We start from the raw sequence: 27,663 nt of genomic DNA on the forward strand, positions 1-27,663 counted from the left end.
GTGGAAATTACCAAGGTAGGAGGCTCCCAGAGAGTCTCTAGCAGTCTGGAAGAGAACAGGCTCATGGACGGAGGGTGTTGTGACGTCTACGGTGGTCCAGGCCACACTGTGAGAGGAGCCGCAGGCCACACGGGTAATTTTCTGCCCCTCTAGACCCTGCACCAGCGTAGGCTTCCTGTTGACTGTGGTTGTGCCGTTCCCCTGCTGCCCATGGTCATTATCCCCCCACGCGTACACCTACCCAAACAACACTTCATCTTACACCAGCACTAAAGTGAATAAATTGTCAACAAAAGGTGAGTTTTGTTTACCATGCACCATGAGTAGTTTAATGTACCAAAACAAAACAGTAGGAGGAAGTAGTAGTTGTGCTACTCCTCTATACCAAAGAGCAGCTAAATGTAAAACAACAATCTTGTAGCGCACCTGTCCCGTGTCTGTGACAGCCAGGCAGTGCAGGGCGCCTACGGCCACATGAATTATCTTCTTCCCCCTCAGTCCTTCAACCATCTGGGGCTTGCGGACGTGAACGTCTGTGCCATGACCCAGTCGGAAGTAATCCCCCTTACCCCTGCACAATGCAACAGCAGCATGTTAAAAAGCTTCACTGAGGAAAGGAGCATTTTTAAGACTCATTCATGAATTGTACTGTAATACATCTTAAAAATCAAATATCTTCTAATATTCATACCAGGTCCAGACAACTCCAGATTTAGTGAGGGCAAGGGAAAATTGAGCTCCACATTCAATCTGACACACCGCCTGCCCATTCAGACGCTCTATGTTTTGAGGAATGTTACAGCCTTCGCTTCCACCACGACCCAGCTTTCCAAAGTCTCCGTCTCCCCATGAGAACACCAGTCCTAAAGAACATAAAAACATACATTCATATGCCTGCAACAACAAAACTGAACTAAAAATAAAACCAAACCAAATGAAACTAAGCGTAACCAAAAAAAAAAAATACATAAAAAACACTAACCAAGCCAACTGAAACTAAAGCAAACAAAACCAGACAGAGCTTATTGGGACTTAATAAAAATACGCCAAGAAAACCAAGTCAGGCTATATGAAACAACCAAACACAACTAGACAAAAATCAAATAACACCAAGGCAAATGAAACTAAAACAAACAGAATCAGACAGAACTAATCAAAACTAAATTTAAACAAACGAAATGACACTAAATGGAGACAAACTAAACAAAATCAAATGAAGCTAAACTAAAACAAACTAGACAGCCTCAGTCACACTTAATCAAAACCAGGTGAAACAAGGCAAAACAACTAAACGAAACTAAACAGAACCAAACAAAATTTAATCAAATGCAACCAAACAAACAAAAGCAAAAAAAATAATAAGCAAAACCAGAAGAAATTAAACAGAACCAAAGAAAGCCAAGCAAAAAAACAAAAACAAATGAACCTTACATTAAAACTCAGAAAAGAAAAAGCAGGATAATATACCTTCATCTGTTAGGGCAAGGGTCTGGGCATCTCGACTTCCACAAGCCACCTGGACAACACGATGGCCTAAAAGCACCTTGACCTGCAAAGCACACACAGACAAGTTTGATTTAGTGCAATGGGGGAATAATGAGAATAAGCACAATGAGAATAAGCAAGTTTAAAGCAAGTCACTCCACTCTGCAGCCATCTTGGCACCTTGACATTTTCTTTTTTTTAACATATCAATAGGCATACAAGTGCAGCTACTATCTACATAAATGGGGCAAGGCTTAAATCTTCAAAGATTCTGCAAAAACTAATTTTAAACTATATATTAAAAATAGTATATGATAAAAATGTGTTTCCATCAACTCCAACTTAAAAGGATTCCTCTGCAAAAAAAAACAAAAACAAAGGTAACCCTGCAGTTTAGAACAGAGCTCTGAGTTTAATGATATCCTGCAAGTAAAACAAATACCAGTTTGGGTCTGAGCTGAGTAGTGTTGTCTCCGTGGCCCAGACGGCCATATTCACCCAGACCCCAGCTGTACAGTTCACCACTCGAGGTGATGGCAGCACTGTGAGAGCTGCCGCAGGCAATGTCTCGTATGCGCTTGGTTTTCAATGCCTCAATTAGCCGTGGCTTATCACAGTTCCTGGTGAAAAAAAAGGAAAATTCTCATGAGATCCCTCTAGAAACCTTCCACATATTCTACATTCCTATTGAAAGGGGTATAAATGACCTACATTCGACTGAAGTGTCCAAGCTTGCCATCATCTCCTTCACCCCAAGAGAATACTTTTCCATCCACAGTCAACGCCATGGCATGCCTACCACCTGAACACAAAGTTTGCCTACTTTAAAAGAACACATTTTGAGAATAAAACAGGATGTTTTTCTTGAAATGGACAAAGGGGATACCTGAATGTACAGCAACTTTCTTGACCACATAGTTGCTGAGGGCAGATATCTGTCTTGGTATAGGGATGGTTCCACTGGACAATCCTAAACCAAGTCTTCCGTTAGTGGCCTCTCCACAGGCATATACTTTACCTTCAGCAGTCACTGGAAAGAGAAAGAATCAATCATTTGTTTGGTTAAAAGAGTATAATGTAATACTTTGTTATCTAACTGCAAAATAAGCATCCAATGCTAATAAAACATTCATTTAAGATATAAAAATACAACTAGAAAGACAAACCGGTGTCTTTTATCACATTTTGCATAATTTGCAAAAGAAGAATGATACACAAAGCAATGCGTTACAGTGATTTTTACCACCTTGCATCATACAACCAGGGTTGGAACTGAAATTTCATAAACCGGTGGTGCAATCAAGGTAATGCATGTCATTGAGCAGCAAATTTTTTAAAACAACTCACCAGCAAAAAGACTTTTAGAGCCTCCAGCCACCTGCACTACATTGAGAGCAGACATGGTCTCTGAGAATGATGGGACTTTGATCTGAGAGAAAAAACAAGACACTTAGATTTGTCATTGCGTGCTATGGCAATGAAAGTTAAGTTATGCGATCATATAAATCAAGACCTCTATAGAAAACATAAGTTTATATTAAATAAATAATATATTAATACAAATTTGAATGTGTTTTTACACATTTCTGACCTTAGACCCCTTAAGTCCACCAAGCTGGTCCTTATCGTTGAGACCCCAGACAAAAACTTTGGTTCTGATAGTGGCAGCGGACTCCAGCCCTGACAACCTTTTTCGAGTCAGACTGCAAAAGGAGATAGAAAGAGAAACTAAATAAGGTACCAGTTCATGTTTTCTTTGCTTTACCAAATGCACCAAAACACACACCTTCCAGTTGCGGTCTTCTCATCCTCCTCTTCCTCATTGTCAGATGCCAGGAAAGGCACAGTGGCCAGATCTTCGTCCTCCGCGCGGACACGCCCCACAATGCTCAAGCCGTGGATCTTACAGTCAATCCCTGAACTCCGGCACTGTTTTATGGCAATCTCGATGTACCTGTGATACTGAACACACAAATACATGAGTGCGCCACACAGAAAATTCGCTCTAATACTTGTGAGGAAATTCAAACCGACCTCTGTGCAGTCACTGAGCAGAGAGACAGCAGTGTCTGTGGGATTGATGTTGATGGCCTTCAACTCAATCAAATTGTTGAGAGAGCTCCCACCTGGAGAACAAACGCAGTTGATCAGGTCACCCAGAAAAGGTTTCACTATGAATGACCTGAAAGGCATCATGGTTCTTTACCTGATACCACCACCAGTGAGGGCATATAGCTGCTGTCAGCTGGATCTACAGTCATTTTCAGTCTGTGGACCAGGATGTCTGGGAAAAGCTCTAACCTAATCCAGTGCTATTGAAAACCAACAAAACAAAGCATAGCATAGATTTTTCCCTCCCTCTCAATTAGACTTATAATCAAGTGTTTCCAATTGATCTTTGCTATTTAAACAAGCAACCATACAGTACTGCTGAAAACTTTGATTAGACTGACCTTCCCCTGAGAGCCTGAGGACTGCCAGCTTTGCTCTCCACAGTCTATGAGCCGAGACGCCTGGTTAACAGAGGATGAAACGCTGAGGTTCTTCACCACTCTGGACCACTCATCAATCAGCATGCCACGCTGATTGTTGTGATGCCTCTTTAGCTGCTTTCCCGAGCGCCCACTGAAGGTGGGTGACTGACCTAAAGGGAAATTATTAGGTTACACTGTTGAAATGTTAAATGACACAGTAGCTATAAAAATTCTCCCAGACCTGGTTCATTTATTCGTCCGAATGAATGTCTAGGATTGTGTTTACGGGTCTTGAAGCAGCTCTCGCAAAAGTCAAAGTCATCACAGCTCCGACACTTAAACCTGGGGCCATTTATAGGGAACATCTGACATCCGTCACACCTAAGGAAAATGTAGAAACATTATCATTTCTTTTAGTTTATCTATTTATTTGTTGTTGAGAGGTGATTTTCACTTGTACTCTATGTACCTGACACCAGGATGTACACTGGGAACAAGTTCCATCTCTGACAGCAGCCCAGTCCAGTGTGACTGCTGAGGAAAGTCCACTATCACATCTTTCCCATTGGCACTGAAAGCTGGACAAAAAAAACAAAACAGCAACAACAGTTTTTATTTATCCCTGAAGAGAAAGCCCTGTGCTACAGGTTCGAGATACATCGCAAAACATTCCGTAGAAAAGTATGGTTCAACCATAACTGAAGACGACTAGCAAGCAGTTAATTTAAAAGTGAAAATTATGTTTAGACTAGTGCTGGCAAACGATTAACCGCATCCAAAATAAAAGTTTTTGTTTACATAGTTTATGTCTGTGTGCTGTGTATATTTATTATGTTTATATAAATACTATATTTATATAACACTCACACACAGAATATATTTTGAAAAAAATATATATTTATTTAATTTATATTATATATAAATTATTTCATGTATAAACTAAATTTTTCTGAAATATGTACATGCATGTGTGTCTATTTACATATACACATAAATATTCACAATACACACACACACACGTAAACAAAAACTTTTTGGATTTTCGATGCGATTAATCATTTGACAGCACTAGATTAAACCTCTTTAAACATACGATATTTTCCGGACTATAAGTCACACTTTTTTGTCATAGTTTGGCTGGTCCTGTGACTTAGTCAGGTGCGACTTATTTATCAAAATTAATTTCACATGAACTGAGAGAAATGAACCAAGAGAAAACATTACCGTGCTCCTGTAGTCTACCACTGAGCAGCATAGAGCGACATCTCGCGGCTGTAGATGGTAATGTTTTCTCTTTCTTCTAAATAAATGCGACTTATAGTCCAGTGCGACTTATATGTTTTTTTCCTCATCATGATGTATTTTTGGACTGATGTGACTTATACTCAGGTGCGACTTATAGTCCGAAAAATACGGAAATCGTGTTACCTTTGACAACACCCACACTCCTGTGAGTGACAGATCCCCACTTGTACTTTGGCGTTGTGACCGAGGGCTTCACCCGCACTTTATCACCTATCTTTATATGAGACGGAGAACTCTGTGGAGGAAACCCTGGATAATAGAGAACAACATTTATTTAGTTTAAACAAATACTGTATATAAATAAACAAATCCACTATAAGCAACAGGAAAACTAAATATTACTGATACAATCAAAATGCAATTAGGACTTCAGTCCATATAAAGTGTTTAAGAGCAGAAGATAAAGAGGATTTACCCAGCAGCTCAGTGTGGATATAACGGACCCAGTAAGTTCCTCCTTTCTGCTGCCAGTCACATTGCACATTCAGATCATGCAGGCCGTCTCTGTCCAGCTTGATCACTTTCCCCACATCTCCCTCGTACACTTCCTCGTATGTCCTGCAGCATCGTACCATCATGCCCACCTGCAACACACAGGCCTCTGATCAGCTCATCTCCTCCATTACCACCCAAAACCATTAATAAACAAGCGTAGCCCCTCACCTGAATGTTCTCTCTCACATATACAGCGTAATCATCATTGCTCTGAAAATCCGACCTCTTTTTAAAAGTCTGACTCTCAGTCACCACGACCCCAGGAGGCTGACATGCAAGGGAAAGAGCATTTGTTACGCATTCACTGACTACAAGTGAATCTGGTGTGTGAAGGATCATTGCGTGTATGTGTTATTATACGCACCACAGGGAAGGCTGGCTCAGGCTCCTCCAGCTCTTCCAGCACCTCTTCCTCAGAGTATTCATCTGATACAGTATCTGCATCTGACAGATCTGTAGTTTGAACGTCTGGATGGTCCAACAACCAGCCCACTAATGCCTCTACACCTAAAACCCAAGCATAATGAATCAGTTGCTAACAAAAATGGGAAAACAAATGGTATAATCAACACGGTAGTGCCCAAATGACCACGGCATTACTTAAATACCATGCAAGCAATAGTACTCTCTTCTAAGTGTAGGAACTTTTGAGTACTCAAGCATGCAGTACCGACAGAATTCAATTTAACATTTCATAAACTTGAGCTAGTGGTGCAGTACCTGGCACTCCAGAAGCGCCTGTGGTTCCAGACAGTGATTTAAGGGCAAATTCAATGTTTTTCCTTTGAAAGCCCATCTCCATCAGCTGCAGGACGATGGGAGCAGGGGGCACAGGTGAAGTCTTGTGTTTCTTCTGCTTGGGCGGGCGCATGTGTTGCACAGTGACCGGTGTGGTGGCCTCGCTGGAGCTGCTGTCCTCAAACAGGGGGGAGGACGGGTGTGTGGACTCAACTGCCAGGAACTGACACACTGCCAGAGCAGCTGCCTAATAACACATACCGGCACAAAAGCATTTGAAATTCAGGGAGGAAAAAAAAGAAAAATACAAATGCAAGAACTGGGTGATGTAACATCTGAGCTGTTAACAGAAAGGCTTTAAGATCACAAAGTTCTAATCAGCAGCATCTAAAGCATAAGGTTGATTACCACAAAAATATAATATATTAAATATTTTAGATTATAATAACTATAATTAAAATATGATTGTTTTTCATGTGTTCAAAAAGTATTTTATGCTCACCCACATTGCATTTATTTGTTTAAAAGTAGGACTGTCAATCGATTAAAAAAAAAAATCTAATTAAGCATTTTTCTGTGATTAATCGCACACTTCACACTGGCATTATATTATATTATGTAACAAAAATTAGAGCTAATAGTTAATATTAATGATAATAATTTTTTGGGTCAATGTTCTGGACTGGACCATTAAATTTGTCATACAGGAAAAGTAAATACAGTCTCTGACCTCCAATTCCTGGCGGTGGAATATGGCTTTGATGGGGGATGGTTGAGTGGATGCTGACAGCAGCTGCTGGAGGAGAATGAGGGGAGGCTGAGGACCCTCAGGAGACAAATCTCCCACCTCAGGAGACGACACACACTGATCCTCTGAACACAAAATCATAACATATGCATTACAAAATTGTCAGACAAGATGGCATATTTAAAAGCACTCATCAAAATTATAATAACAACAATAAGAATCTACATGTGACCACCAGGGGGTAGTGATGTGATGCAACTGAACACTAGTCAGTCGTTCCCAGAGCCCTATAAACAGTTAACAGATATAATCACTCCTGCATTTTCTGCTTGGTGTAAGCTGTGAGGAAAAAATGTATAACTTTTGACACCACAGACATATAACTGCACCGAGATTAAGACGAGAGCAAATAAGTGAATCCGAAAATGCATGCAGATTGTAACTAGAAGTGAGATCAAGGGTGACATTCTGGTCTCACCTGTAGGATTGGGGCTGATGTCTATGACAGCTGGCTGAGAAAGGATCTGTCGGAGTTTGTCCTGGTGGGAGAGCAGAGCACGCGCTGCCTTCAGGATGTACAGTCTGAGCTGCTGACACCGCAACAAATGCACATCCACCTGATCCGCTGCAATGACAAACACACAAACCGGAATATTTATCATCATACGTAGATTAGTGTAGAACAGATGTTTTTGTTTGGATGGTTGCATGAAGAGAGTCTATTCCTTTTCCCAATAAAATCATCAAAATGACAATTGATTTGTGATTGCTGCATGTGGCGTACCCATAAGTCCTCTGCTGAGGGATTTCTTCATGCGTTGCTTCTCTAGCTTGCTTCCTGCTAAGTTGACTAGCTGGGCCCATACTGTCAGCATAGGCTCAGTGAAGGGCAGGTTCTGAACACTGAATGGAACCATATGAAGCTGCAAAGATATCCAGACAGACAGAAAATAAACAGCGATATCAACCATGAAGAACAATAATGATGGTTAAGGCTAGATGGTATACAGATTCATCAGCTGGGTTCGTGCTCATCAATATAACGTAATTTGTCACACTGTACAACAACAATTACTGTGCTGTGTGTTGGTGCACATGTACCGGTTTGAGCTGACTGAGCAGGCAGACTTTGCAGTTCCTCATCTCATGGAACTGAACAGTGATTCGTCCTTTAGGTGTAATGCGAGTCACAGTGCCCTCCCCGTATTCCTCATGAACCACCGGTCCTCCCAGACGCAGACGCTCATCAATCCCACCGATGACTGCCAAAACTGCCATCAGACTGCCCACCGCCGGGGCTTCAGCATTGGGAAGGTAATCTTCAAGCACAGCCTGACAGAAACACAATGTAGAAAAATTCAGTATCTTCTAACCAGGGCTTAAAACCAGTATATGGTGCCTTTAGTAAAATACTTCCATTATTTTTCAACACTACTATTATTTGGCTAATAACGTTAAAAAAATTGGACTTGTACCGCTTCAGTGTGTCTGCCTGCCATGACATCACTGATACCACTGAGCTGGGAGTTAATGTATTCATTAACAAGGCCATTCCATTGGCCAAGGGAGTGAAGTGTACGCAGTACAGCCACAATCTCCTCGGCTAGGGTGCTGCTGTGAGTGGCTGTCAGAGAGGCTTGAGGGCGGGACTTTCTCCTACGCATCGAACCTTCTGTAAAGCAGAAAACGTGATGTTAAAGTGGCATCCTGCTATCAGCATTTACACTACCTCACAAAGAGCACACAGTGAGAAAGGAGTTAATAAATGTACAGTACCCCTGAGGAGGGGCAGATCTGAGGAACACGTGCTGAGCAAGCTGCCAAGGAACCCAAAGAGTTTCTCCACCAGAAACTTCATATCCTGTGAGCGCTCGGTCTTATCCCAGGAGGGTAAAACCCCCTGTAGAAGCCGCAGGGCAAGAATCTGCCAGGGAGTGAGGAAAGATGGATTAAAACATAGCATACATACCCTGTGGTACTCATGAAGGTTTTAGAATAACAATTCTACTCTAAAGAGACAAGGAAAGCTCTCATCCTCTTGGAAAAGCCAGTCAGAACTCACAGTAAGTGTTAAATGAATCTAGGAAGCAATGTTGGCACCTGTCTCTGTAGCGTGACCGCAGTGAAGGACTGGTGGCCCTCCACGATGCGTATGAGCAGATTGATCCACGCAGAGGAACTCAGGGTACTGCACATCTGAGGCATGAGAGCTATACTGCGAATAAATCCCAGTGTACACCAGCTCCTGTGCTGCTCACAGGACACCAGCTTGTGAGATGAACAACCTAAAGAAGAAAGGGAGGAATGTGGGTCAAATATAATGTAAACATTATATTATATAATAAGAAATAATAATGAACAAATAAACTCTGGGCTGTTACCAGTTTTGTCATTGGCTCCACTCTCCACCAGTATCCGGAGTAGACCGCACAGAGTGCTAATAGCGTCAGCCTGCATCACCTCAGCGTGAATCCCAGAGGACAGTGACAGTGTCTTCAACAGATTAACTGTGCTGGTCAACATGATTGCAGTTGGGTGAACACTCTTCTCCATCACCTCCCCTTCTGAGACAAAGAGGGAAAGGTTGTATAAATCAATGCAGCAATTACAAATACAAGAAAAGCACCAAGACTGGGTGGTAAATGCTTTGTTCTCTTGAATAACGCAGTGCCATGTGCATCACAAACCTGTGTCGTCCTCTGTGTCAGAGTCTTCTGTGACCGGTTGGGTGGCAGGCTGCGGCTCGGCCAGTTTGAGGTCATACTTGCCCTCTTTGCCCATCCTGTAGGAATTGGTGCTGCTGGTGTCCCATTGGACACGAATCCAGCCATCTTCTCCCAACTCCCCAATAACACGGCCCATGCCTGGTGGTGGTCCATCCTAACACACACCAAACAGAAACATGAATAAACTGACCTGACAATGCATTTGTGCTAGGGGTGTGCGATATTGACAAAAAATAAAATCTCAATATTTTCTGGTATTTTATCAATAAAAGATAATTAGGCAATATTTTGCTGAGTGTGTTATTGTGTTGGTACTGATGGACTGCTGTGGACAACTGACTCTTAAAGTCTTAAATATTAAAAAATTAACCAATAAGTTAAAACTGATTTTTACTGATTTTTGCATTTCATGGGAATTTCTACCTTTGTAAAGCCATATTTTCTTAATGTGACCTTTATCTTTTGAGTCAGAATCTTACATTTAATCAGTGAATTAGAATAACAAGACAATTAGACTGCTACCAAGCAAATGAAATCAGTATTGATCAAATTATTCTTCACAATGCAGATGAAACATAGAAGATGCATCTGAAGTGGCATTTAGAGGTACACTGTTTAATGCAAGGCATGAATGCATTTAACCTGCAATTACAAATAAATAATGTTTTGACATTAAACATAAAATGTTGAATACTAAAATTTTAAATGATTTAAATCAATGAAAGACACTTTAAATGTAGTGGCAGCAAGTCACTGTCACCGAATCATTTAAACAGTTGATTCATTCAGGAACTAAACACTATCATGTTGTCTAAATAGAGCAAAAAAAAAAAAAAAAAAAAAAAAAAGGAATTATGGTCTCTAAATCTCTTAATTTCTTGTTATACGTCACTCTTTGTGTGAAATTGATTAATTATATGAAGTGGTATAAATATATATATTTTCTGCCCCAATGTCTTTTTTTATTTGTGATCATTCTAAATGCATTTTAACAGATTGTATCGTGCAGTGAAAGAATGCACTCTAAATAAGCACTGCATGGTTTCTGCAAAAAACTTCAAAATGTCAAATGTTAAAATAACAACTTTACTATATTAATTGCAGGCAATACATATCGCACACACTAATTTGTGCACACTTATAGGAACACTCCATTGCAAGTGTAAATAAGAAGGCAAACACATCAGCTTTAACTCGCCTGATCTCCCCATTTCCAGTCAGGTCCTCTCATCACCCTAGTGCCAATCTTCATCATAGCTGCCAATTCAGGGCCAGAGGCAGGAAGAGGGGTGGGGGTCGTCTCCTTCCTGGACTCCTCGAGAACTGTAGCAGAGTCTCCGTGAGCTACAGAGCTCAGCTCCTCTTCACAGCTATCAGAGCTGGGACCTGTGCCATGCAATGCCGACATATTCACAAAACACATTAAACAGTATAGAAGAGATCAACCTCTCCCTGTTGAAAATTACCCTTTACAATAAAGTCCATCTGACAGTATACAACTGGCTCTATAAAATAAAACCCATCTGATTTAAGAAAGCAAGTCGAGAGAAGGTCCTGACCAATGAGTCGAAGAACACTCTGGGTGAGGGCGAGGATGCCAGAGTTCAGCAGGAGACTGAGGCTGTTGGCTCCATGTTTGAGAGTGAGCATATGGAGCATGGCCAGCAGGAAGCGTGCCTGAGGAATGGTTCCCAAACTGGGGCCTGCTGGGTTCTCATTAGTGATGGTCTGCAAAGGCACTGGCTGCACCCCTGGAAGAGAGGAAACAACATTCAGTAATACCAAACACCATTCAAATAGCTGGGGACTGTAAGTTTTTTTTTTTTGTTATTTTAAATAAAATATTTTTGAAATTATTTTTATTCAGCAAGGATGCATTATGTAGACAATAAGTCAGAGACGTTCACATTTAGGTGACAGTAGAATACATATTTCAAGTAAATGCCAAACTTTCTTTTGAATAAATCGTAAAAAAATTTTTTTATCAATTTTCATAAACAAACTAAGCAGCAAAACTGTTTTCAGCATTGACAATAATAAAAAAAATTTTTTACTGAGCACCAAATCAGTACGAATGATTTTGAAGAATCATGCGAGTCATGAAGACTGGGGAAATGGATGCTAAAAATTCAGCGTTGCCACCACAGCAATAATTTACATTTTAAAATCTATTACTATTATTATTTTCTATGGCTAGAAAATAGTTATTTTAAATTGTAATAATATTTCACAATATTCACTTTATGACTATTTTCTAATCAAAAAATGTGGCCTTTGTGAGCATAACAGGCTTCTTTCAAACAATCTTACTGACCCCAAACTTTTGAAGGGGTAGTGCACATAAATACATGAATTAAATGCGTTTTATAATCATTGTAATGACATCACTCATACCCAGCTCCTTGAACTTGCCGCTGGCCTCCAACAAGATGTTGCGGACATTCTGGATAGCCCAGGCATAGAGCTTACCGAACGTCACCTCCAGCAACATGCGGTTAAATGGAGGAATGAGATCTACATCCTTTAGGCAGTCAGCCAGGGGCTCTCTATCAGGGCAAAACAGATACTAATGTAAATACAAACCAATGCAAGATACTGTACAGCCATACTAAAATATTCTGCAAAACACAAAAGAATCTGCTAAAAACAGAACATGAAAAACAAATATCCTGCTTGAAGATCGTTTATATCTTTAAACTTGCCCAATATTGGTCCCTTCAGGTATGACTCTCTGCCAACCACAGAGCATGGCGTACTGTACGGAAGGCAGGAGGAAGTTTTTGGATGCCAGCTTCAACATAGTATCTATACCCTCCAGCCGGACCTCAGCTCGCTCCAACTGTACACAGGAGTTATTGTTAGGAGTTAAATACTGTCATTTACAGGTCCATTTTATGTTAATAACTACCTTTTTAGACAACACAAAACATTTTAACTACCTGTTTAAGAAGGCACTTCCTCATCTTCTCCACATCCAGCGGTTCCTCTTTCAAAGCAAACTCAACGATGGCGCTCATGAGGCTGGACTGAGAGAAGGAGCCCTGAACGCTGTGCTTTAACCAGCGGTACTTCTGAACACTGCCTATGGTGCTTAGTAGAGGCTGCCACTTATCCTGCTGCTAGATAAAGGAGAAGAAAATGAACAAGGCTGTTAATCAAATAAAGAAATGTAATAGAATGAATTACGTGACATGCTTTACAGTAATTCAAATTAATTGTATAATCATAAACAAAAGCTCCTCAGTAAAGACATGTCAAATTTATTAACGCACAGAGACACTATTAAACCATTAAAATGTTAATAAATAATGAACTAGTAAGAAAATAAGTTTACAAATAGTAAACCTAGTTAATAAACTAGTAAAGACAAGTGTACGCCGAACAAAAAGTAAATCCCCAAATCAAGCAGTAGAGAGAGAATACTGAGGATAAATGGACAACAGCAAACCTTTGGGGATCTGACAGTGGTTTGTTTCTTGTCCACAGGGGCGGGACTGATTGGAGCAGGCAGCTCCTCATTGGTCCCTTCCCTCTCCATCTTGTCCTCCTCCAAATCAGCGGACTCTGATTTCTTAGGCACTGAGACAATAAGCAAAACATGCTAGAATTATAAACTGAACATGCTTTTACACATTCACATTTAAAAGAACTATTAGTCACCTCTCTTTTTGCGGCGGTCTCTGATCAGTTTCTGCGTGATCCTTTTCCAGCGAGGCTGAGAGCTCAGCAGCTTCAGTTTGGACACAATGGACAGGTCATTGCTGACAGCAGGCCGGAGCTCATTGAACAGGAAACGCAGCCTCTCGATCACTGGGGCGCACACCTCCTTATAAGAGCGGCCTTGCTCCTGGTGCGTCTGTAGCAGATTGGGGAAAGATCAGAGAGTGGGGGGTCAAAGAAATCATCATCACACTCCAACCCCATTAACACCTGGCATAACCATGTATTAAATTATAAAGCTACAGTGCTAAGTGTATGTTATTACTAAATTACATTTTATCACATATATTATTACGCTCACTTTTATCAAAGAACATTTGGCCTGGTACACCATTCGACACACATCAATCACAGATTTAGGGAGGGACCTCTGTTTCCCCTGGTCCACACCCAAGGCACACTGATCAACAAGTGAGAGGGCGACATGACCTGTATAAGAAAACAGAAATTATACCAATAACACTTGACAACTCCGTCTAGAGTTTTTGACAAGTGCACAGAGCAGGATTTCAGAAATCAGAAATACAGAGAAGCCATAAAACCAGCACTTTTTAAGTTACCAAGGTCATGGTGCTTGAGAAGGCAGCAGAGCAGCAGGCGGCCCACTTCCTCTACAGGATGTTCAGGCGGAAAAGTGATGGGAGTGATGAGATGATACTGTTTACAGCACCGCTCGATTTGGCATAGAAAGTCCTGTAGCAAATAAGAAAGAATCCAACAATTATGCATGATCTGTAATAATCAAAATGACAGTCAAATATTAGGAATAAATTATACTAAATAAAGAGACAAATCAGTGATAGTCTCTCTCTGTGTATGACCTTCACAGTGTGGTCCTGGGTGTTGTTGTCAGCGATGGCCTGCAGGAAGGGCTGGGCGTGATCACTCAGGGTGATTCTGCGGCAGTAGAGTTTGGCTTTGTCTGGTGTGGTGGTCCCAGGAGAGCTGCAGTGGTCCTCATCCTTCTCCTCATTATAATTATAGTGGATCTGACTCGTCTGAAGACCACCAAAGAAAATTGACGACTGGAGCCATTCTGGAAGGTACAAGGTTTTTTATTGACATACCACTGAAACGTTTGCAATATTACAAGCTAAAAAAATGGACTCACTGGCACATTCTATTTCAATGCGGGAGAGAGGGGTGCTCATAGCCAGATATGAGGCATGCAGTCCCAGTAGCAGACCAAGGTTCCTTTCAGCATCTATCAGAGGTGAGGACAGACTGCTCAGGTCAGGAGTTGTCACCATTTCCTGGTTGGGCTGGAGAAAGACAGCCAAAAAAAGAAGACCAACATGAAGTCCAAACAATTTGAGAAGAAAGCAATTTGAATCTATAAAACAAAAGACACGCAGACCTCCATGTATTGTCCCACACAGAAAGCTTGCATGAATTCCCTTGTGTCTTCAACCTGGAGAGCGGCCTCTAAAGCTACTACAGGGTCTTCTCCAGCAAACTGGGCTGTGAGGGGAAACAGTGAATAAACTTAGAAAACTTTTTATTTGAAAACAAAGTAAAAGGTTTTAGTCATTTGAGTAATGTTGTTATACCGAGGATGCTGTTCCCAGTTAAAGTTTGCGTCTGGAAGTCTTTGATGTCATAGACCTTCCCTTCAATGACAGTCCAGAAACCGCCATCTTTGTTATGATTCTCCAGGTCAGCTTTGCGGATAAGCGACACTTCCTCGTTGTTCTTTGAGCTTGACCCATTGAAAAAGAATCCTTCAAAGAAAGAATTCTTTTACTATAAGATCTTTCTTTCTTTTTTTTAATACATAAATATATTCATACTGGATTGAAACATTACTCAATTAAGCAGTCAGACCGTCTTGGTTATGAAGGAGGTGTGTGGATTAATCTGTCTCATACCCATGAGTCCAGGCCAGGCGAGATCCTCATTATCATCTCTCTCCATTCCAGGGGAGAGATGGTTAAAACGGTCCACGTGCTCCAGAAGAGCGGCGAGGAGAGGAATGGATCCAGTCTCCTGCATCAGGCCAGCATCACGGGTCAGCAGTAACACGATGGAGACAATCAACTCTGGCATCAAAACACCTGGGGAATGAAGAAACAGGATGCTTTGCAATTAAAAATGCCTTCAGAGACCTCAGAAATTAAAAAGCATCACATATGTTTGGAATGACATTAATATACATATAACGGTATTGTCATTTTTAGATGAATTTATTCCTTCAATGCTAGAATCATCCTAAAGCTTTAAATTAAATTTGGTGAATTTAACATAGTAACATTTTTACCTGTGAGATCTCCCTCAAGGACACGTGCCACCTCTGCAAAGTGACGATGACTGTTGAGGGCAATGCTGGTGGCAACAGGAAGGATATCTCCAATGTGTGTGCACAGCAAAGCCATGTACTTCTTCAAAAGAGACCCCACTCCCAGAATCTCTGAGTTACTCAAAGCTGTGACAATAAGAGATAGGGTTGACTGAATGCTCAAACCTTAACAAAATCCCTGAAAAATTAAGTTCTTCTACTTACTGTATCCTCCCACACCCACAGTGCCACTGACCCCCACATACAGCTTGCAGACCAACAGCCTCTGAAAGCGCAGCAGTAGGTCCAGAGAGGCCGAGCGCTCCTTGCTGACCTGCTCCGTGTCTTGGCAGTTTGAGATTCGTCGTGCCACATCCTTAAGACGAGCTATAGTCTGTGAAGCAATGTTTCTACAGAATAATACACAAAGAAGAGTGTTACTAAAGGCTATGACGTTCAGTTGATTAAGAGTTTTCTAAAGCCATCTTTAAGTTTCATGCATTGAAAAGTGAATCACTGCATTACCTGAGCAGTTGTTGGACCAGCTGGACCAATGGAAGGCTCTGCTTGTTTGTTGACTCATAGATGCCGGTGTTGATCAGGTCTTTGTCCAGTGTGGTGCGACAGCGATGCAGAGAAGAGGCACTGGCTTCCTGCTCATCGATCTCCTTCTCTTTCTGTGCTTCTTTTTTAGCCTCGATATCCTAATAAAAGAAATGCAGAGAAAGTAGTTAATTGGAATGTCAAAACAAAACTAAAACAGCGCAAAAAATCTAAATAAAAAAACAACAAACCAAACAAAACTAAACTAAAAAACAAACCAAAATAAAATAAAAAACAAAACACCAAACTAAACTAAAAACAAAACTAAAACCAAAATAAAATAAAAAACAAAACAAAATAAAAACAACAAAACAAAAATTAAACAAAGAGATATATAAATAACAGAGTTTAACACGTTTAAAATAACACATAACACAATCATTTAAAACTGAAATGATTTTTGACACTTTTCCCTCAGGGGTCATGAATCAGTTTCCTCTGTCTGGTTTTTGGCAGTGCTCTGTTAAATGTTGGAGATACAATGCATGGAGGGTGAATAAATGATGAAGTGTCTAATGAATAAAACATGCTGACCTGGATCTCAGCCGTGATGGCAGCATTCAAAGCAGACTCCAGCCCTCCGTCGGCCATCAGACTACTAACCAAGAGGTCGATCATGAAGCGACGGCCAGGACTTACACTCATCTCATTAGCAGATGCTAAAAAATACAGAAATGTTTTTAACCATAAATGCTGTGATAGAAACAAACATGACATTGACTGCTTGTTTTTTTGTTTTGTTTTTTAAAGATGATTTATCCACAGATGTTACCAGATGTAAACCAGCCAGTTGCTGCACTTTTTTTTGTCTCTGATGAACGATAAATACATTGCCAACCAATCAAAATCAATCGTGCTATAATGAGATTGAGAATTTAAAACAGCAGACTCGCGTCTGCTTAGAATACACAAACAATATCGTTCACTGGTGATGGTGCTAATATCGTTATCTTTATAGTTATCATTCTTGGTGCGAACAGGCCTTTATAGTCCAGTGAGACTTATATATGTTTTTTTCCTCGTCATGACGTATTTTTGGACTGATGCGACTTATAGTCCGAAAAATACGGTAGTAGAACTTAGTTATTTATAAACTGACCTGCATTGGGCAGCAGTGAGGAAAGGGCTCTCGCTCTTTCCTCTGCAGTGGGCAGTAGCACTGACCAGCCACTCTGGAGCACGGCCTGGGCAGCCACCTGCACAGTGTTTAAAACCCCAGCGTTGCTGGCCAGCGTCACCACTGTCTGCTTGAGGTTATTAAGCAGCCCGCTTCCCAAGCCCAAACCTAGCTCCTCAGGGTCCACCTGGTTACTGATGGCTGCATGGAGCTGGAAGAGATAGAATACAATGACAATATTCAAGATGAATTATGCTTTTAGGAGGACATACTATTCAAACTGGTATCTTGGAATAAATCAATGTAAATTTTTTCAATTATATGGCAGTCAGAAGCCTAAAATTTTAGACAACTGACCTGTAATCTGAGCAGGTTGAGAGCGGCCACAACCATGCACTCTTTCTCCTGCGGCGGTGGCCAATCAGAGCTGCCGTCCATGCCCTCACTGACCTGCCGAAGCAGCAGGTCCAGCTGGTCGAACGTCATTGTGCACACGTCCACCACAAATGGTACACGGAGCCCTACGGACCACTCAGAGCATGACGACCATGCAAAACTCTGAAAAACAGAATATTACAAAATATAAGTAGTATGCAGTCAAAAGCAGCATACAATGAATTACATTCTGGTGAAAGACAGGTTATACCTGGCCAGGGCCACAGGAGATCCCTATTATGTGTTTAGAATTAAGGCCTGGCAGGGCTTTAGGCTGCTTCTTATTGGAGAAGAGCGTGTCAAAGTGCTGAAGTTTATCATTACTGCCCCAACTGTGCACCTCTCCTTCTTCTGTGAGGGCCAGGCAGTGTGTAGAGCCAACTGCTACATCCACCACCCTCTTACCTGAATTGACAAAGAATTAAATGTTAAAAGCAGACTTCAGATTAAAAAATTGATGAAAACTGGTGACAGAGTTGAAATAAGCCATATTTTGAAATGTATGTGTTGATAAAGTCAACTTGATATGCCATTTTGCTTCCATAATGTAGCATTTACAAGTGAAAAAAGTCAATATTCCATGGGCAAAAAAATGTAGGGAGAGACTTGATTTGATCCATCTGGAATTTATTAAATCTGGATTGTACAAATGCCTAAATATATTTTTTAAATATTTAAATATTTTTTTGTTCAAATAGGCAAATTGTTTTGTTATGTTGTTGTTCTATTTCGTTATTTTAGAATTACTTATGCGGCTATAGTGTTTATTTATTAATATTTTAAACTAGCTTTTATACATACATTTATGTTATTTTTTTATCTTAATTAAAATATTAGTAATTTTTTATGCGATGTTGATGTATACTAGTTTTTATATAGTTTTCGTTTTCTAATATTTAATATCAGCTTTATTTAATTGAAAATGCATTTGAACAGTTTTAGTTAACAATAACAACACGGTAACATTTCAATGAAAGAAAACTAAATGGTTTTCCTTCTTTGGAATAATATGTGAATTAAACATTCACAATGAGGAACTTTTCAATATTAGATGTGGAACATGTTATAAAATATATTAAATGTCATGTTGACTTTGCCTTCAGATTTCGACAACCTGAAATGTGTATGTTGTGAAAACGCAATTCCTGAAAACACTGAACCTTGTAGACTGTCGAGCAGTTTGGGATAGCGGACGTGTTCGTCAGTGCCGTGGCCAAGTCTCTGATTGTCTCCTTTGCCCCAAGTGTACACTTGTCCATCTTTAGTGAGAGCTACGGAGAACTGGCTCCCACAGCACACCTTCACCATATCCAAATCCTGTAACTTCTCCACAAGTTTTGGCGTTTTGCATCCATCACTACCCCCACGACCGAGTTTACCATAGTCACCATCACCCCATGACCAAACCTGACCTGTAAAGAGCACGTGAGAGAAATGATCATGCCATTCTTACATTATCTTAAAACCACTTCTGAATGTGCCTTTATGAGATGTATACCATTCTCAGTCACAGCGAGGGTCTGAGCATCTCCACTTCCACATGCCACATAGATGACCTTAAGCCCCTTCAGAGCAGTTACCAGCATGGGAGTTGTCTGGTCCTCACTAGAGCCTTCAGAAAAGCAAGCAAGCATCATTTAACTGTGTCCTGTAGTAAGATTATATATATATGTCTTGTTATAAACAGCAGTGGATTTTAACTGGATTTATACTGGAGATGTTACCGTGGCCTAGCCTGCCGTAGTTTCCTCGGCCCCATGTGTACAGCTCTCCGTCTGCTGTGATCGCTGCGCTGTACGTGCTGCCACACGCGATGTGAATAACTTGCTTCCCTGCCGGCCTCCCTGAGAATACTGCAATCATGGTGGGTTCCTCTAAATACCTGTAGAAGCACAAGTAAACACGCTTTATGTTGTGTGATTCTTTGCATACAAAGAATACAAAGAACTATATTGTTTTTAAATTGCATAGTACAATGGTTGGTTTTGACTGGTCAAATACTGTAATTAACATTCTCAGGTGTGTAGAAGAAGAACCCCAGCAGTTCAGTTGACAGGCCCAGGTCAGAGTAGAGCTACATAAGAACTGGTCACCAAAAACCCCTGTATCTACAACAGTTTTTTGAATTCTCTCAAGCAGTGGTCTCAATGGCCGAATTAGTGCTCAGAAACCAGCATCAAACAGAAGACAGCAAAAAATTGTGTTGCATTTGCCAAGGCCCACAGCTTGCAGGAAGGATGGACTTTGGAAAAGTGGCAGAAGGTTGATTTTTCCGATGAATCATCTATTGAACTGCATCCCAATAGTAGCAAATACTGCAGAAGACCTACTGGAACTAGCATGAGCCCAAGATTCACACAGAAAACAGTCAAGTTCAGTGGAGGAAATATCATGGTTTGGGGTTACATTCAGTATGGGGGCTTGCCAGAGATCTGCAAAGTGGATGGCAACATCAACAGCCTGAGGTATCAAGACATTCTTGCTGCCCATTACATTCCAAACAACAAGAGAGGGCAAATTCTTCAGCAGGATGGCGCTCCTTCTCATACTTCAGCCTCCATATCAAAGTTCCCGAGAGCAAAGAATGTCAAGGTGCTCCAGGATTGGCCAGCCCAGTCACCAGACATGAACATTATTGAGTAATGTTGGGTAAGATGAAGGAGAAGGCATTGAAGATGAAACCAAAGAATCTTGATGAACTCTGGAAGTCCTGCAAGAATGCTTTCTTTGCCATTTCAGAGGAGTCAGTTATTTGAGTCATTGCAGAGAGGTATGGATGCAGTCCTCCAAGCTCATGGGAGTGATAGACAATATTAATTCTTTTTCCACTGCACCAAGACTTCATGCTCTGTACTGTACATTATTTCTGTTAAGTGACAATACTTTTGTATAGGCAAAGTCTGACCTTTCTGTCCTAATTAAATAATTAAAAGTAAAGGCATGATAAGATTTTATTTTGTTAAAATAAGCATAATCTAGAGGCCTTTGCCTTTCATAATAAGCCACTTCTGATTACAAATGAGTCAAGTTATTATTTGTTGTTCCTACAACTTGGACAGGCGACATGATTTTTGTCAGGGAGTATATATATATATATATGTGTGAGAGATATTGTTCATTCACATTTTTTCCAGTCTGGTATCTTTTGATATATTTGTTTAGCATTTGTAATTAATGCTATTAATTACTCTTGCTCTATTCTTTTTTTTTTTTTTTTTTTTCTGTTTTCTTTTTATTTATTATATTAGTTAAAATCCCATGCTACGTGTACTGTGTTAACCTAACTGAGACTTGTTATAGCACTTATATATCATTGCTCTTTTTGTTGTTTTTGATTGCTTCCACTGTCTTCATCTGTAAGTCGCTTTGGATAAAAGAGTCTGCTAAATGAATAAATGTAATGGAAATGTAATTCATTTGTTTTCACTTTTATGTTTTATGTTTATAAACAATATGTTAGGTGATTTTTTGATAGCCCTTGTATGTTTTTTTTTTTGGTCATGTGGGTGATCATGTGATCTAGGTTGTGCTTGTATTTAAGGGCTGAACTCTTGATGTGTTGTCTGTTGTCTGATGAAGAGCATGTAGGCTCGAAAACGTCACCTGCGGTGAGAACAAATGTTTTTCTACTTTGCTCTTCCTGTCTAAAAAAAATATGAAAATTCTATTCAAAGTAAATTGTTCTATAAAAAGGCACAGATTCCACAAAAATATTTATAAGTGCACTGATAACAACAAGAAATCAGTACAATAGAATAACTTCTGAAATATAAAAAAATCGGTTTATTTCTGTAATGTCAAAGCTAGGTTTTAAAGTAAACACAATGCAATATAAAGAAAAACTGGACATTTTTAATTGTAATAATATTTCACAATATTAACCATTTTCTATATTTTTTTTAACATAAATGCAGCCTTGGTAAGCATTGTAAACATTTTAAAAATCGTATCTACCTGAAACTTCTGAACTGTTGTGCATATACAGTATTTGGGTTTGAAAGATGAGATTGGAAGTTTGATGATTTTGGTGTGCTCTTACGTAGTGTCTCCATGTCCTAGCCTGCCTCCATCTCCACAACCCCATGAGAACACCTCCCCATTGACTGAAAGTGCCAAGTAGTGCTGCCCATCCGGGTGAGCTGCAAGCTCCATTATTTTCCTGGATGACAATGCGTGGACTAGCATAGGGGCCTAACAGGAAATAACAGGTTAGTTCAGTGCACAAATCAAAAGTAGAAAAATAAAGAGAAGTTCTTGGTCAGAAACAGCTATACACACACACACACATTTACATTAATCTCTAAAGTCTGTGAGACAAAACAACAATAACATAGCATACAGCTAACAAAATGAGGGACTCACTAGCGTAGTGCTTTTGTAGTTTTGTGTGTAGACGGCACCAGTGATGGTCAAGATGAGGAAACCCTTCTCTGAGCAGACAATCTGTGTGACGCCCAGGTTTGACAGTGCCTTGCACTGAATTGGTCCATTCACATTAGCGTAAGGTTTCCATCCAAGCAGACCCCAACCAATCACCTCCTGCAGAGTACTCTGAAAGAAGAAAGACAAGAAGAGATTGAGCTCTGTGAAGAATGATTTTGCTTTCCTCAAAGAGGGATTATAGATCATAACCACAAACAAGAGTTCCCTGGGGCTTCCTAGAGATTCATTGTGCTCTAGAGTCAATAAGCAGCTCCAACACAAACAATGAAAGTGGGACTCACACGGGCAAAATAAAATGTCAGTGCACAATGTTGCATGTAGTACCTTGTTAGAGGTGGGTGAGCTGCACTGCGGGGGGCTGCATGGGGCCGACAGGCGGTCCAAGTGTGCCATGATGACTACAGCTGTCTGCCGCAGATCAATGGCCAGGTCATTATCTTGAGGCAGTGTAAGGTAGCGCAGAAAACTCTCATTTGGGCTCAGAGGGGCCGAAAGGATCTGAGAACATAAGTAGTGAAACATAAAACCAGGAAGAACAGTGCAGTTATAAAAATGATTCAAGAATTCAATCTCACCTCAATCTCCTCTTCAGGAACAGGCTCCTCCTTACTGCTGTGGATGTTCTGGAAGCGCTGCAGGAGGGGCAGTAAGGGGGCGCTGGTGCCCTGGGTCGAGCGCTCATTATCCATTTCTCTGGTTCCACTGTCCCAGAGCCTCAGCAGCAGCAAAACTGCAGACAGCAGCTGACTAAAACACAAAAAATCGCATGAAAAAGTGAGATTGAGTATTTATGAATACGACTCTACAGAGTAATTTTGATCATTTTATCAAAAGGAATTTTGAACAGTGGTCATATGAAACATCATGCTGAATACCTGAGAGTTCCTCGCTGCACTGCAAGCTCCAGAAGGATGGCCAGGGCCAGGTGCTGATCCTGCAGGGGAATGTTACTGGGCGCTTTTCCACTGGCAATTCCATGAATGTCACTGAAAAACAACAGAGTAAAATGAGCTTAAAAGCAGTGTAGATTTATGATCAGTTTGCATGAAAAAATAATAAAGTAGGAAATTAATACTAATTTAGCAAGGTCACTTTAAACTGATCAAAAGTTACAGTGAATAATTTTTTTGTAAAGTTATTTTTATTAGTTTTCAACTAATAAAAATAAGAAATGTTTCTTGGGCAGCAAATCAGCACATTAGAATGATTTCTGAAAGATCATCTGACACTGAAGACTAGTAAAGCCTGCCGAAAATTCATCTTTGCCCCCACAGGAATAAAACACATTTTAAAAATATATATTAAAAAATGTAAACAATTAAATTAATTGCAATAAAATGTAACTGTATTTTTGGTTAAATAAATTAAATGAAATGCAATCTTGGTGTACTGTATCTTGATGCAAGTTTTCTAGTTAAAATAGATAAAAAATTACTACACAGGAATTAATATTACTACTTCTGCATTTGGGAATAGTGAAAGTGAATGACTGGCAAACCTGAGGAATTTGGTAGCCCTCTCGACCACCTCCAGCCAGACGGGCGACACTGTGCCCTCATCAAACAGTGTAGCTTCTGGGAGAGCCCGCAGAGCGTCCAGAGACTCCTGCAGTAACTCACTGCACAGGTCTGCATCATCACCTGAGATGCCACAAACAATTAATGAGTGTGAATATAATTACGTTGTAAGGCTTCCATTATCATGCAGTGCTTTGGCTACCAGGCGGTCTGCAATGTCAATAGATTTTTATAATGAAGTTACATCTTTATTTTCATTTCTCTGATCAAAAGCACCATCTTCACAGCCGCATTCAGGCAAGAGATATTTGGCTTCTGCATCACATCTCACGGCACGCGGTTTCTTTTTAACACATTCCCCTGAACATTACATTTAATGTCGTATCAAGTTAAAAATATTCAAGATTTTTTTAAAAGCTGTGTCTAATTGAGACACAATTTTACTTCCTTTTCTTGCTCAGAGTTAGTCCAGGTAGAAGCGTTCGATTCCAGGTTTTACTACAACCTAAATGCAAAAAAGTACCTAAACCTAAAGACAGCTTTTTAGCAATGGGGGTTAGGGCTGTCACTTTTGAGAAGAATCTAATTCCAACAGATATCAAATATCATGTAATGTATTCGAATATATTCGAATATCTATGTGCCCCCCCCCCCCCCCCCCCGTGCATAAAAAACAACAACACCGTAGCCTAATGGAGATTCAATCACAAATGTATTAACAGTGAGTCATAAGCAGGACTATCTGGATTTTTTTTTTTTTTTTTTACTTAATGTCTGAAACAGCAAGTTATCAACTTAGAATATCAACTTATATGAAGTGCCACTATGCATATCCCACAACATTAGGCTAAATGAAAAAAGAAAAAAAATTGATTCAGAACAGGCACACACAATAACGTGACAACTTAAACAGCAGCAGGAGTAAGGCATATAGCCTAGCCTAATTAATTTCTTAATATTGTTTGCAAGAAACACCAGTCTATCAACTTGATCTGGATTAAGTGCGGCTCTGTTTTTATTTACAATGTTCCCCGTGGTGGAAAACACACGTTCGGATCACACGTGCCTGGCTACTAGCTTTTATTCGCTCGATTTGGTCATGGGCCTACGCTACAATACGTCTAGAGTGCCCTCTACTGGATAAGATGGCAAAGAATAAAATAAAAAACAAACGGTCTAATCATAGACTGTAAAAAATTCGCTACACATGGCATTTTAAAAAAACATATTTTATTTATAGTTCGATTACGGATATTTCACGTCATGTTCGAATGCATATTTTTAAATAGGCTACGCTACGGCAACATAGATGACATTCGTGGAGTAAGAAAAAATGTATGACCAGTAGGATTGTAATAAGGACGTAATGCAAAAGAAAAGGCATGAGACGGCTGTTTCGGTCAATGGTAAGTTTTAATTTAAAATGTTTGTGATAGCCTACTACCTTTTAACCTAAGAAATGAAGACTGCAGGCTGCATTTAAGTTTTGCCACTTGCTTGAGTATCTTAATAATATATAAATATATACAGAAGTAATTTTAATATATTGCGCTTGTATGTCTATGAAAGATTGTATAAGCTACTGTGTAAAAAGATAATCACTGCTTAAATCCCATTCAAATGTAGTTATATTATATATTAAATATATCCATGTACGTAGCAGCAATATCACGAGTAGCCATGCGATATAATTTATTGAGATACTGGGTTTATACAACACAGTTCAACAGTACAAGTGTGTAAATAAAAAAAGAGACAACAACAAGAGTGCCTTTTAAATCCACTTTTGTGCAGAACTACTTCTTTTCACCACAGATTCAAGTCTTGTTGTGACAGTTTAACAGTTAAGTCTAAGCTTCTGTTACTAAATCAAAAACATCACTTTAGAACTAGAAAAGAAAGAACGTTGAGTTGCTTCATTGCAGCTCATTGTATCATGTAGAGACTAGTATTATGAGAGAGATTGCTTGAGAGAGTCTTTTAATTGCATCTTATATTCATTCGTCAGGCCGATCTTATATCCATAAATCAAGATCAGTTTGAATATCCACTGAGGAAAGCAATATCTTTGTCTTCGTACTTTAAACAGTTAAGAGGATTTCCCATGACAGCGGACTTGTTGGCTGTGTCCCTATGGTTGCATCTCATAAGGCTGTTTAAAGCAACAATAATGTCCTTGTTTCAGTCCCTTTCAATATAAAAGTCCTTGTAACTCACTCAAAAGACAATCGTAATAATGTAACTTTCTCTGAAGATGAAATTATAATCACTAACAGACCCTTTCACAATACCAAATACCACATTGTAACACTTTACAAACTTCATAATCTTGGGAAGAAAGAGGCGGGAACCAGTGGACTTCCAAATAAATCTTTAATGATGAAATAAACACCAAAACAGCACAACAGCCCCTCGTGGATGACTGCCGCACACAAACAAAAACCAAACACAAAATAAAGCCCAAGCCTGGTCCTTTCTCGTCCTTCACTGTTCGTCTCTCCTCTTTTGTATCCTTCCGATCTCCTCCGTGGGACGCGAGACCGGTGAGTGGAGCAGGTGTCACTCATTTCCAAATCACTCCACCGGCCTCGCTCCGTTCCCACCGCTCTCAGCCCCCGCCCCACTCACCACAGACATATACAGCACTCTAGTTAACATAGGATTTATTTACATAAAAATATAAAGATATGAAACTTAACTTTTTCCTAAAGCCAAATTGACTTCTCCTGGAACAAGTAACAGATTAATAAGTCCAAAGATTGCCCATTTAATATAACCAAAATGAATTAAACCTTGTTTAACATCATCTACATAAAGAGTCAGCAGCAAATTCCCAAAGACTGGCCGAGATAAAGCGGTTCTTGGTGGATATATGAGCTCTGGACGGCTGCTGTCAGCCTGGAGCTCACTTCTCTGAAAACGTCTTAAAAGCTTTCAAATAGGCGCTATCTTTATACACTGAACAAAATTATAGACGATTAAAATGGTTGTGATTGTGCCCTGTGGAATGTTGGTCCACTCCTCTTCAATGGCTGTGTGAAGTTGCTGGTTATTAGCAGGGACTGGAACACGCTGTCGTATACGCCAATCCAGAGCATCATAAACATGCTGAATGGGTGACATGTCCAGTGAGTATGCTGGCCATGCGAGAACTGAGATGTTTTCAGCTTCCAGGAATTGTGCACAGATCCTTGCAACATGAGGCTGTGCATTATCATGCTGCAACATAATGGGATGGTCGTGGATGAATTGCTCAACAATGGGTCTCAGGATCTCATCATGGTATCTCTGTGCATTCAAAATGCCATCAATAAAATGTGCCAGTGTCCTTTGTCCATAACATACACCTGCCCATACCATAACCCCACAGCCACCATGGGCCACTCGATCCACAATGTTAACATCAGCAAACCTCTCACCCACACGACACCATACACGCTGTCTGCCATCTGCTCTGTATTCATCCATGAAGAGAACACCTCTCCCATATACCATAAACCTTCGAATGCTTTGGTTATGCAAACCGATTGGTGCAGCAGCTGTCCGGCTGACTGGTCTCAGACTATCTTGGAGGTGAAGATG

The 27,663-nt window shown here is 40.2% G+C and overlaps 1 protein-coding gene across 4 annotated transcripts in view; it reads right to left on the reverse strand.

The window, feature by feature from the left end:
- Positions 1-27,663, reverse strand: part of LOC127959382 (E3 ubiquitin-protein ligase HERC2) — a 56,745-nt gene that overhangs the window by 14,263 nt on the left and 14,819 nt on the right. For 2 of the 4 annotated variants that reach the window (XM_052558537.1, XM_052558541.1), the window contains 59 exons: positions 24,063-24,204; positions 23,440-23,550; positions 23,140-23,311; positions 22,889-23,062; positions 22,484-22,672; positions 22,161-22,312; positions 19,846-20,003; positions 19,620-19,733; positions 19,282-19,533; positions 18,333-18,526; positions 18,044-18,244; positions 17,669-17,897; positions 17,104-17,228; positions 16,492-16,670; positions 16,192-16,376; positions 15,949-16,113; positions 15,560-15,745; positions 15,242-15,412; positions 15,049-15,152; positions 14,803-14,953; positions 14,513-14,727; positions 14,252-14,384; positions 13,993-14,120; positions 13,632-13,827; positions 13,420-13,550; positions 12,911-13,090; positions 12,674-12,810; positions 12,366-12,517; positions 11,531-11,722; positions 11,170-11,357; positions 9,933-10,125; positions 9,627-9,809; positions 9,346-9,530; positions 9,022-9,169; positions 8,721-8,917; positions 8,347-8,577; positions 8,030-8,168; positions 7,724-7,870; positions 7,228-7,370; positions 6,480-6,744; positions 6,124-6,266; positions 5,928-6,026; positions 5,680-5,848; positions 5,388-5,513; positions 4,429-4,537; positions 4,201-4,340; positions 3,939-4,129; positions 3,692-3,797; positions 3,520-3,611; positions 3,272-3,447; positions 3,077-3,188; positions 2,833-2,914; positions 2,372-2,515; positions 2,197-2,287; positions 1,928-2,105; positions 1,468-1,549; positions 692-863; positions 427-571; positions 12-237 (listed from right to left, as the gene is read on the reverse strand). In XM_052558537.1, coding sequence (XP_052414497.1) covers positions 12-237; positions 427-571; positions 692-863; positions 1,468-1,549; positions 1,928-2,105; positions 2,197-2,287; positions 2,372-2,515; positions 2,833-2,914; positions 3,077-3,188; positions 3,272-3,447; positions 3,520-3,611; positions 3,692-3,797; positions 3,939-4,129; positions 4,201-4,340; positions 4,429-4,537; positions 5,388-5,513; positions 5,680-5,848; positions 5,928-6,026; positions 6,124-6,266; positions 6,480-6,744; positions 7,228-7,370; positions 7,724-7,870; positions 8,030-8,168; positions 8,347-8,577; positions 8,721-8,917; positions 9,022-9,169; positions 9,346-9,530; positions 9,627-9,809; positions 9,933-10,125; positions 11,170-11,357; positions 11,531-11,722; positions 12,366-12,517; positions 12,674-12,810; positions 12,911-13,090; positions 13,420-13,550; positions 13,632-13,827; positions 13,993-14,120; positions 14,252-14,384; positions 14,513-14,727; positions 14,803-14,953; positions 15,049-15,152; positions 15,242-15,412; positions 15,560-15,745; positions 15,949-16,113; positions 16,192-16,376; positions 16,492-16,670; positions 17,104-17,228; positions 17,669-17,897; positions 18,044-18,244; positions 18,333-18,526; positions 19,282-19,533; positions 19,620-19,733; positions 19,846-20,003; positions 22,161-22,312; positions 22,484-22,672; positions 22,889-23,062; positions 23,140-23,311; positions 23,440-23,550; positions 24,063-24,204 — 9,420 coding nt within the window. The remainder of the gene's footprint in view (positions 1-11; positions 238-426; positions 572-691; positions 864-1,467; positions 1,550-1,927; positions 2,106-2,196; positions 2,288-2,371; positions 2,516-2,832; positions 2,915-3,076; positions 3,189-3,271; positions 3,448-3,519; positions 3,612-3,691; positions 3,798-3,938; positions 4,130-4,200; positions 4,341-4,428; positions 4,538-5,387; positions 5,514-5,679; positions 5,849-5,927; positions 6,027-6,123; positions 6,267-6,479; positions 6,745-7,227; positions 7,371-7,723; positions 7,871-8,029; positions 8,169-8,346; positions 8,578-8,720; positions 8,918-9,021; positions 9,170-9,345; positions 9,531-9,626; positions 9,810-9,932; positions 10,126-11,169; positions 11,358-11,530; positions 11,723-12,365; positions 12,518-12,673; positions 12,811-12,910; positions 13,091-13,419; positions 13,551-13,631; positions 13,828-13,992; positions 14,121-14,251; positions 14,385-14,512; positions 14,728-14,802; positions 14,954-15,048; positions 15,153-15,241; positions 15,413-15,559; positions 15,746-15,948; positions 16,114-16,191; positions 16,377-16,491; positions 16,671-17,103; positions 17,229-17,668; positions 17,898-18,043; positions 18,245-18,332; positions 18,527-19,281; positions 19,534-19,619; positions 19,734-19,845; positions 20,004-22,160; positions 22,313-22,483; positions 22,673-22,888; positions 23,063-23,139; positions 23,312-23,439; positions 23,551-24,062; positions 24,205-27,663) is intronic. The other 2 variants (XM_052558538.1, XM_052558540.1) reach the window with 2 other exon arrangements.

This window comes from Carassius gibelio, chromosome B6 (genome assembly GCF_023724105.1).
Source record: "Carassius gibelio isolate Cgi1373 ecotype wild population from Czech Republic chromosome B6, carGib1.2-hapl.c, whole genome shotgun sequence".
Lineage (NCBI taxonomy): Eukaryota > Metazoa > Chordata > Actinopteri > Cypriniformes > Cyprinidae > Carassius > Carassius gibelio.